Source organism: Aspergillus udagawae, assembly GCF_001078395.1.
Source record: "Aspergillus udagawae IFM 46973 DNA, scaffold_6, whole genome shotgun sequence".
NCBI classification, from domain to species: domain Eukaryota; kingdom Fungi; phylum Ascomycota; class Eurotiomycetes; order Eurotiales; family Aspergillaceae; genus Aspergillus; species Aspergillus udagawae.
In genome coordinates, this window is record NW_025091269.1 from 343,062 (window position 1) to 353,782 (window position 10,721).

A 10,721-nucleotide genomic window follows, 5' to 3' on the forward strand; every position below is an offset into this window, starting at 1 on the left:
TCGGTACTGATACGGTCTTTTTCAGATAACAAATAATTACTTGAGCTAGACTGCGTACTCGGTCTAAAAAGTATACTTTAAGAATTCGAGTTCCACTTCATCGTTGTTATTAGAAGTCCCAAATAGGCTGTAGGGCTAGCCCTGGTCGTTGCCGCTTTCAGTAAAGGCTATTGCGGAGATTGAAGCAGCTCCTCCGACAACTGACTGCAGCTCTAGATCCAGGATCTTCGTGCAGAGATACCCGTATCTCAACAATGGAGGGCGCAGATATTGTCGAGTCGCCGCGCAAGCGACTTAAGACCGACGATACTCCCGTCTCAGACGATGCTGTGCTGCCTCCTTCCGCGGTTCCGGCTCTGGAGATCTCCGAAGGTGATGCTCAAGCATTGAAGGAAGCTGAGGTTGGAATCACCGAGTTTGTCAGTGCAGACAACGTGGGCTTTTCCGGAGTTCTGAAAAAGAGGTACAACTAAAACCTGACATACTGCAAATAAAGTTAACCATCTTCTGTCTCAGATACACCGATTTCCTCGTCAATGAGATCCTTCCGTCCGGTGAAGTTTTGCATCTTCGGAACTTGAATCCTCCCACTTCGCCTGCAGAAGGAACCAAGAACAGCGATGCTGAGACCAAGTCGGAGGCTCTTGTAGCGGATAATACTGCAGAGTCAGCAGCCGCAGGAGATAAAGATGCGCCAGCCGCTAAAGAGGACGCCGCTGCCGAGTTCCAGCTCTCAGAAGAAGATAAGGCATTATTGGAGTCATTCTTTGGCACCGAGGCTACCGAACGAATTTTGGCTCTACATACCCGTGCCCTGTCTAACCCCAGAGCAAGACCGAACGAGTTGGGTCGAGTGAACACTGTCGTTGTCACAGATCGCGACCTACGAATCAAGATTCACCAGGCAATCCGTCGCATTTTCAACTCGCAACTCGAATCGCAGACGGACAGCGAAGGCATGATGAATATATCGGCTGCTCCGAACCGGAACAAGCGCAACGTCCAAGGTGGACGTGGCTCAGGGCGCGAACGAGGCCGGCTCAACTTCGAGGAGCTGGGTGGCTCCTATCTACATTTTACGATATACAAGGAGAACAAGGATACCATGGAAGTTATATCTTTCCTGGCGCGTTCAATGAAGATGGCTCCGCGAAGCTTCCAGTTTGCCGGTACTAAGGACCGACGTGGTGTGACCGTGCAACGAGCATGTGTAAGCCGGGTCTTTGCCGATCGGCTCGCAAAGCTCAACCCTGCTCTTCGCAACTCGGCTGTGGGAGACTACGAGTATTGCCGCCATGGCCTTGAGCTGGGTGATTTAAAGGGCAATGAATTCGTCATCACTCTTCGCGAATGCGCTATTCCTGGCGTGGACCTTCAAGATCGTGAAGGTGCCGTCGCTAAGGCCAAGGATTTTGTCGGATCTGCGTTGCGAAACCTCCGTGAGAGGGGATACTTCAATTACTACGGACTACAACGGTTCGGAACGTTTGCAACTCGCACGGATATGGTCGGTGTGAAGATGCTCCAGGGTGACTTCAAGAGCGCCTGTGATGCAATCCTGCATTATAGTCCTCATATCCTTGCCGCAGCCCAGGAAGGCAACTCGACCTCCATGATCAGCTCAGACGATAAGGCTCGTGCGGAAGCAATTCACATCTTCCAGACTACCGGCAAAGTCACCGAGGCCGTGGAGAAACTGCCCCGGAAATTCTCAGCAGAAAACAATCTGATCCGCCATCTGGGCCGCTCACAGAACGATTATCTCGGAGCTTTGCAAACCATTCCTCGAAACCTACGTCTGATGTACGTGCACGCTTATCAGTCGCTGGTCTGGAACTTCGCTGTCGGCGAGCGCTGGCGGCTTTACGGCGACAAAGTAGTAGAAGGCGACCTCGTCCTTATCCACGAGCACCGCGAAAAGGTCGAAGCAGCCGGCCCTGAAGCCGAGGTCGACGCCGACGGCGAGGTTGTCGTCAAGCCCGCGGCACACGACAGCGCCTACTCAGCTGAAGACATGTTCGAGCGCGCCCGCGCTCTAACCGCGGAGGAAGCCGCCAGCGGCAAGTACTCCATTTTCGACGTCGTCCTGCCGCTCCCTGGATTCGACGTGGTCTACCCCGCCAACGAGATGACCAACTTCTATAAGCGCTTCATGGGCAGCGAGCAAGGCGGTGGTCTCGATCCCTTCGACATGCGCCGCAAGTGGAAAGATATCAGTCTTAGCGGCGGCTACCGCAAGGTCCTTAGCCGGATGGGTGCGGACTACTCAGTGGATGTAAAACTCTATTCTCAGGACGACGAGCAGTTCGTGCAGACGGATCTGGACAAGCTCAACGGCAAGGAAGCGGCTACTGAGTCTAATGCTGACTCCGCTGACAAGATTGCCGTGATCCTCAAGTTCCAGCTCGGGTCGAGCCAGTATGCCACAATGGCGCTGAGAGAGCTAATGAAGGGCAAGGTGGTGGCTTACAAGCCGGATTTTGGAGGTGGAAGATAGTTGCCTTGTCTGAATGTGTATATGATCTTTAAAAAGAGATAGACAAAATTGTAGATACCACTTGAAGGCATAAAAAGGATATGATAATTTCTCATTTCAAACTTCATCCTTTCACTCAATTTGTAGGTACCGCCAAGTATCGCTAGATAGCATCATTCAACCAAGAATTAGGGCAACGCCTAGCCAAACTTCACAAGGTCGTCGCAGACGGTCAGAAACTCGCGCATTATTCGTCAATGAACTCAGGTATAACCCATTACTTTTGGCAGCATTATCTGCGCGTCGCGGGTTCGTGGTCACCAATGGAAGATACGGATGAAATATCATCTAGATCACGACTATGCGTGACTCCCCGCCTGTCACTCAGACCCGACACCTCGGACATGGCATCATCCAACGGATGGTCAAATGGCGAGCGGGGACGATCTTCGCCTCCGGCTTGTAATCCAGCAGTGACTGAGCTGGTTTCGGTCAACCCAAATCCACCTTCTGGTTGTCTATGTTCTATGACTGCAGCTGGAGGAGTAGGGACGGACAACGTAGCTGGTTGAGATCTTGGCACCGCATTTAGTTGATTGTATGGCTGGGCTTCTGGAATGTGATCATTTGAAGCGGCCTGAGAAGGATAGGGGCCATCGAAAAGGGTTTCATGGGATCTTGCGTGTCCGACGTTCCATAGAATACCATTGTGTGGCAGCAGGTTTGTTCGAGTTGCCTGAGCCATATCAACGTGAAGGTTCGATGGATTCTCTTGTCGAGTTTTCCGACGGCGGCGTCTCGAAAGAAGGAATAACGCTCCGAGGAGCAAAGCAGCGCCAATTACAGATACTGGAACAGCAATAGCGATTGTCTTCGTGTTGCTGCTTCCCGAGCTGCTAGCTCCCGTTTGGGAAGGAGTCCCCGTCGATGCTGAGATTGAAGAGATTACTGTGGTAGCCGTCACGAGAACGTTTGTGCTTGATGATGTGAGCGATGTCGGTTCATATCTCGCGTTGGTCGATTGCACAGTGCTATCCGTCGAATCCGACCCGAACAGAGATGTCTGCGAAGATGTAGAGTCTGACTCGCCGTACCGTGGCGATGGCTGCTCCTCTCCAGGGGATTGCGGCAGTATATTGTGCCCATTGGCGCTGTCCAATGAATTCGGCCTTTCACGATCAATCATTCTGTTATACCGACCTGTGGTCGTCTCACGATTCCGGGATAGAATTCAAGACAAGCACTCCCTTGAATGGTCCAGCGTCGTAATTGAGACGATGCAATTCTCCTCCAGATTCGCCAGGCTCGTACCACAGTGCAAACAAGAAGCAGGAAATCCTCACATTCAAAGCATGCTCAAACGCCAAAGTTGCTTATTGCTAGAAGCTCAACCGGGTGTAAGAAGTTGAATAAGCATGCACTTGGAATCTCTCCCGTATTCTTGCCTCCAGGTAACAACTTGGAGCGACAAGCTCACGAAGAGGGGCAGAGCAAGGAGAAGTGGATCATCTCATTACGAGACCGACACCACCATCAACCAAAAAAAGGGAAAGAAAGAAAGAAAGTGTCGCCAAAGGGAGCGCTGACATGGCGCAGCAGCGTCAAGCGGTTACCAAGTATAGACCTGGACAATGAAAGGGCAGCGATCAGCGGCCAATCAGCGGAAAGTGAGGCAGCCGCCTGCCTCTCAACACGAGCCGCTGCACACCATGTATTCGTAACACGATGGGACGAAACTCATCGCTGATTGACCGCTCCTGGAGCCTTGATTCCATTAACCCTGATGCGTAGCATGATGCCAGCACCAGTGTCCATTGATAAGGCTCCATGATGTCCGGGGCGGTTGTATAGGCGCCTCGCTCAGTTGAGTAGGCACTACTCTTTTTCAAAATGAAAACAGACTTCGCGATCGCATTATGTGGGCTTGATCAGCAAACACGAAGACGTAGCAACTTGAGTTGTCTACCTTTTTGATCGGCGGGTTAGCTAGGCAGTTTAAGACGAGAAAGGCGTGCCGTTGGGGGCCAAATGCTTCAACTGTAGGACAGAGACACACAGTCATTGTCACGGTCATGCAAGGGTTTGAACTCTAGTGTCAGCTCACACACCAACATTGTTTTCCATTTGGCCCTGCCAATGAGATGAAGTTTGCCTCGTATAAATGAACATGATCACGAAGGAAACGAGAAAGGTCATGAGCAAGAGGAAGAAAGAGTATAGTCACGTGTGCGGCGGAGATTGGAGATAACTGAGAATGCGGGGCGGGGACGACGCCAGATGCTGCGTCACCGATCATAGTTGGATCGGCAACATAATACAGTTGTGCTCATTCATTCCATTGTCTTTATATTGTGGGATACGTTTGAGCTCACGATGAGTGGCTTAAGAGAGACTCTGAAAGAGGGCTGGCACCCTAAGGGTAAGTCTGGAGGGAAAGAAAGCTGGCGGGGAGACTTCAAAGGCATCAATCAAGTGGTTTGTACTTTCCCAATCTTTTGTGCAAATCCAGTATTTGGCATTTTCTGACGCTACTTCGCGGTATAGGCAGGATGGATGGGAAAGGGAAAGGATAGGGACAGCGAGCAGGAGCAGCACGTCTCCCGACCCCTGTCATCACTCAAGGACCCATCCGCTTTCGGGCCACCACCGAAGCACATTGCGGCCCATGGACCTGGTGCAGTCCCGAATCAGACGACGCCGGATTGCAGGGGACTAGGGGCACCTCTGTCTCAGGAACAGACCCAGCACGTGCAGGCCCGGCAACAGGAGCAGAATCGAGCTGAGGAAGCCGAACCCCAAAGACCAGCTGGTCCACCGCTACCCTACCGAGCGAATACGACAGGTTTAAACACGGATAAACTCCCACCACCTCCAGCCCGAAGAATGCATTCACCGGCAAGTTCCGTGTCCTCTGCAAGTTCTAGGCCAGTGCCGAGCGTACCTCCTCGGATCCCTCCTCGCATGAACTCTACTCCACAGTCGCACCCAGCAACCCCTCCCCCGGCATATTCCCCATCAGAACCGGCTTCTGAGGGGCTCTTAAACCGAGGTGCCGTCTCCCGTCTGTCCAATGCTGGTGTGTCAGTTCCTGCTCTTGGCATTGGACACGATAGAAGCAGCCCCAGCAACACAACCGCTGGAGTAGCCGGTCAAGCCTCAGTTGATGAGCTTCAAGCTCGCTTTTCGCAAATGAGGACAAGCTCATCTCAGTCTCCGTCGCAAGCCCCCTCCCCGCCGGTTCGGGGAAGCACAACACAGCCCGAGTCATCGGCAACATCTACAGTGAACAACTTACGCGAGCGGCATAATGATAAGCTTCAAGCGGGCAAAGAACGAGTCCAGAACTTGAATGACAAATATAAGATCACACAGCGCTTCAATAACTTTGTCGATGAGAAAAGGTCAGCAAACACATCAATTTCATCCAAGCAATTCCGGCCGCCTCCTACAACGCCGCACCCTAATCGAAGCGAGCCTTCATCCGACTCAGTAGAAATAGACACATTGAACCGGCGAAAGGCGCCGCCACCTCCGCCACCTCCCAAGAAAGCAGCGATGCGGTCAACACCTGTCAATGGCTCTTCTCCATCGTCACCTGCGCCTCCGCCGCTCCCGCTGAGTACCAAACCCGTCTGAGCGGAGGTTAGGTCAACTGATGTCAATTCCATTGTATTTACTGTGTTTATCCATATTGGACTCGTCCATCACGTTCGCTTTACTGTACAATAGATCAAGTACATTTGTATTTTGGACATGCACTCACCAACTGCTCCAAAGCTAGGTTCGGGATAGACTTGCAATGCGGGGTGGTAGGGCTTGCAAAGACAGGCGAAAGACTGTATTTACCCCTAGTACTACTCCGCCAATTGACATGAATATGATAGCCTACGGCTGTCTTTCGGCTAACTGGCTAATCTCCGGATAAAGGCCATCAACTAGGACGGCTGTGGCGGATGTGGCTTGTTACGCTTCTTGAGAACTCACAAGGTCGGCCTTGCCTTTGTAGTTAAGAAAGAGGCAATTTTGAACACTAGATAGGAAATGGAACACCATCAGAATCAGATCCGTGCTATGCGTTCCACCATCTTAGACTAAGTGGTACTTGAACGCATTAAAGATGAGCTAGAGATCTTCGAGCCTTTAGAACCACTCAAGCGGCCATGGCGTTTGATAGGCGTTCCCTATCTGCACCTTTGTGTTGGTTGCATTAGTGCAGTCACGCAGTGAGTCTAGTTTTGTTCAGGGGTAGAAGCGTTGAATCAATGATCCCCAAGCCTCGGCTCGTTCTATATCTTTAAGAGTCTATAACTACGGGTCATTTCTCCTTTGTTGGGGCGAATCCTTTAAATTAATGCTTCATGTGAAGATGTCCCAGGCGCTATGACACCTTGATGTTGCCTTGATGCCTAGGCCCTGGTCGCCTTGGAGTTTAAAGCCTGAGGCCTTAAAATCACGTGCCAAGTCAAATCCGGGGTATTCGCGGCCCGGTAGCTGACTACACCAAACTGAATTTTCTGATTGGCTACTTTGTACGGCATTGCGCATCATTTTTGCGACGCGGATCATTGAAAAATAGTTGCGGTCCTACTACAGTCTATGAGGTCAACAGGGATGGAGGTACGAGGGTTGTACTTGTGTACTTGTAGATGTACTTTATTGTTTCAAGCACAGAAGGTGTAGGATGATTCCTAGAATATGCTCATCGAGAGATCGCCTTGCATCATTGTTCAGCACATCGCATGAGAATGACGGCAGTGGCAAGAAACCATCCACAGCAGGTATCTACCTTTACCTACCAGAGTTACACTCTGCCCGGGTCTGAGCAATAAGCTATAGCATCATCATCCTGGTTTGACCAATGCGCTTCTATATAACTATCCGTAATGCCCTTTTGTTCATGATGTATCTAGAAGAACATCCTATTCACAAGCTTGCTGGAGAAGTCGATTGTTGCCATCAATAATTGTGTTGGGCCGAGGTTTCATCGACCAGAGCAGCCAAATTCCCAACAAATGCATCACGGCTCCACTTTTGGAGATAGCAATGACACTTCGATAATTTTCACCCATTGACCCGATTAGACACTCTTGATTTGTAGAGACTCACTTGATTCTTGCTTTTGAGTTGATGGTTCACATCTCTAAGGATTTATCTATCCGCATCTACCTCTGCACGATTTGATCGAACCTTGGGGAGAAGGTGGAATTACTTCATTACCCTTTTCTGCTTTCGACGAGGTACTTTTGCGACGTTGAACTTTTTTTTTTTTTTCTAATTTTTTTGGTCTGGCTCTTTCCCACCCTTTCCTTATTTCTTAGTCTTATCTTCCTCTCAATAAAAGAGGGCCACAAACTTGTTATCTCGAAAGACCAGTCTCCTCTCGTCAATTCTTACTTCACCTGTGAAAGCGCCCTCAGGAGGTTTTCGATCATGATCGATATCAACGTCGGCACCGAGGCGGGCCCTGCTGTCGTGCGCCTAGGTTTCCCGCCCGCCGCGCTCTTCAGATTCCCTCCTCACGAGCTCCCTGAGCCTCTTCCTGCTCCTCTGATCTCTGAGCCGACATGGGACCAGCCGTTCAACATCCCCCCCGAGTTGTACAGACAGCTCCTTGACGTTCGCGTGCCGATTACCATTGCCAGTGTCTACGCAGTCACCGTTATCATCATCAACCGCATCAACAAGAGTCGTGGGTACAAGCCCTGGGGTTTCAGCCACACGCGGCTCTTCAAGTTTTTTGTCATCCTTCACAATGTCTTCCTGGCCATCTATTCCGCATGGACGTTTGTCGGCATGTTCCAGGCTTTCCGCAACTCGTGGCCTCATCGCGAGGACCCACACGGCGTTGTAGGCGTGCTTGATTCTCTTTGCAAGATCAATGGCCCCCGTGGCTACGGCAATGCTGCCATCTACGACTCCGTCACCGATCAGTGGAAACTGCCGAACCCGGAATACAAGTTGGCTGCGGGTGGTGTCCCGGACCCGACGGACATTGGCCGTATGTGGAACCAAGGATTGGCCTACCTGGGCTGGATCTTCTATCTATCCAAGTTCTATGAGGTGTTGGATACTGCTATCATTCTGGCGAAGGGCAAGAAGAGCTCGACTTTACAGACCTACCACCATGCTGGTGCGATGATGTGCATGTGGGCGGGTATCCGCTACATGGCTCCTCCCATCCTTATCTTCACCTTGGTCAACTCTGGTATCCATGCTTTGATGGTACGCAAGCGCTCCAAATTGTCCGTATTAGTCGGGTACATTGGCTGACCATCCTCTCCAGTACACTTACTACACTTTGACCGCACTTCATATTCGAGTCCCCGGTGTTATCAAGCGCTCTTTGACCACCATGCAGATCACACAGTTCGTCGTTGGAACCACCTGGGCCGCATCGTATCTCTTTGTCAGCTACACTCTTCCCGGCAAGCTTTCGACTGCAAGCGCCGCCGCCGCTTCCGCCACGTCTGTTATTGAAGCTGCGGCTGCGACTGCCTCGGCTGTAGGACTCGGCCCCTGGCTCAAGAAGCTGGGATTGCGGGCTGCTGGCGCAGAGGGTGCTGCTGAGAACGTTGGTTATTCCTTTGCCGATGTCCCCAGCAGCTCGGCTGCTCAGTGCACACCTGTTGGGCCCATGACCCCCTGCATTGATACAACCGGTCAGGCTTTCGCAATTTGGCTCAACGTTATGTACCTCCTGCCTCTGACATATCTGTTTGTGCGCTTCTTCGTCCGGTCATACCTGCACCGCAAGGAGCCGAGTCGGCCTCATCCCACTCACATGCATGCTGCCGAAAAAGCTGGTCTAGATGCTCTCAAGGGCGTCAGCCGTGAAATTCAGAAGTCTGTCGAGATGAACGGGGAGATCAGCACGGAAGACGAGGCAGTACAGAAGGTCCAGACCCAAAAGGCCAACGGCAAGAAGGCACAGTCGCACATCACTGACAAGTCACCGATCCGGACGCGCTCCGGTGGCAGCCAAAAGAAGCGTGGCACCAAGGAGCAGATTGAGGAAGGTTTCTCGACTGTTCCTCCCAAGAAGGGTGCCAAACCTCAGACGAAGGAGGAACTGGAGAAGTTCCCTGACGTTCCTGACGTCCAGGACACTAATCCTTTTGGGGTATTGGAGAAGACTGCGTGAACGTGCTCTCTGATTTATCAATCTCCTATCCTAACAAAAAAGAAAGAAGTCTCTCCCCTACCCTCCAACTTTTCTTGGGATCCGTGATGCTCACGGACTCGACCTATCGAGAGTTGATTGAGGGTTCCTACATTCCCATCGGCCAGTTGACGGGACATTAGATCCTGTCGAATCCGTTCCTGCTGCTGCCTTTGTTACTTTTATTAGTTTGTTCTGTACATAAGTTCCTTTGAATTTTGACGGGGGCGTTGAGGGCTTGAGGCTATTGGCTGAAAAGGACACGGTTAGTTCACTTTACTATAGATTTATTTATCAATAAAATAAAAGACTCTACAAACAGAACTTCCCCTTCTTTGTTTATACACTCTCCTGGATGTGACTAAGGTAGTTAGATCAACATCATGTGTCACTCTACATTGTGTAAGGGTTAGGGTCTGGGCTTGTCGCTGGGTATGAATCGGCATCGTGAGAATCATAAAATAGCTTTGAATATAGCCCCTTTACGCTGGAGCCGCCGGAATTCTGAGTTATTAATTCACTATATAAATTGATGATATACGAAAACCACAAGGTAGGCTTTGAAACATTAGGTAATTAGACTCTACTATTAAGAATCTAATTTCTCGTATTATTTCATTATATTCACTATCTGTGAGCTGCTAATGGGTAATACTTCACACCATGACCAAAACTATGACTATGACTATGACCTGTAGCTACCTTACTAACTTGACTACTTATAATTTAGGGAGTCATGTGATGCTATTCTGACTATTTACATTTCGGGGGTTGTAGGGGATGTATCTGTAAAGGTTTTCTGACCAATGGCTCAATAATGTCATCTCGATGCTATAACTACATCCCAAGCCTAATCTAAATACCCCTGTACCAAAATACCAGCAGTCCGTCCACGGCAGAACTTCCCCCCGTCGAGACTGTTGAGTGGAGGAAAAATACATGTCCAGCCATCTGTGCGGGTTCTCCACACTCCGGGCAAAATGATGTTGATCGTCTCCTGTCTGCAGTACAATTCCCCACATCGGCCATCCTTCCTATGATCTCGACACCAAATTGTGCCTAGTTTAGTGATCCTTCCTCAAGAGC

At 50.5% G+C, this 10,721-nt stretch overlaps 4 protein-coding genes across 4 annotated transcripts; 3 read left to right on the forward strand and 1 right to left on the reverse strand.

Annotated features, from left to right (window-relative positions):
• Positions 1–254: 254 nt before the first annotated feature.
• On the forward strand, positions 255–2,497 carry Aud_007889 (pseudouridine synthase PUS7; the record flags this gene model as incomplete). Its single annotated transcript, XM_043292777.1, has 2 exons — positions 255–463; positions 517–2,497. 2 exons carry the CDS (start codon positions 255–257, stop codon positions 2,495–2,497), a joined length of 2,190 nt encoding a protein of 729 aa, XP_043148712.1.
• Positions 2,498–2,768: 271 nt separating this feature from the next.
• Positions 2,769–3,662, reverse strand: Aud_007890 (uncharacterized protein; the record flags this gene model as incomplete). Its single annotated transcript, XM_043292778.1, has 1 exon — positions 2,769–3,662. One exon carries the CDS (start codon positions 3,660–3,662, stop codon positions 2,769–2,771), a length of 894 nt encoding a protein of 297 aa, XP_043148713.1.
• Positions 3,663–4,849: 1,187 nt separating this feature from the next.
• Positions 4,850–6,112, forward strand: Aud_007891 (uncharacterized protein; the record flags this gene model as incomplete). Its single annotated transcript, XM_043292779.1, has 2 exons — positions 4,850–4,951; positions 5,021–6,112. 2 exons carry the CDS (start codon positions 4,850–4,852, stop codon positions 6,110–6,112), a joined length of 1,194 nt encoding a protein of 397 aa, XP_043148714.1.
• A 1,794-nt stretch (positions 6,113–7,906) lies between these two features.
• Positions 7,907–9,617, forward strand: Aud_007892 (elongation of very long chain fatty acids protein; the record flags this gene model as incomplete). Its single annotated transcript, XM_043292780.1, has 2 exons — positions 7,907–8,698; positions 8,760–9,617. 2 exons carry the CDS (start codon positions 7,907–7,909, stop codon positions 9,615–9,617), a joined length of 1,650 nt encoding a protein of 549 aa, XP_043148715.1.
• Positions 9,618–10,721: the final 1,104 nt, after the last annotated feature.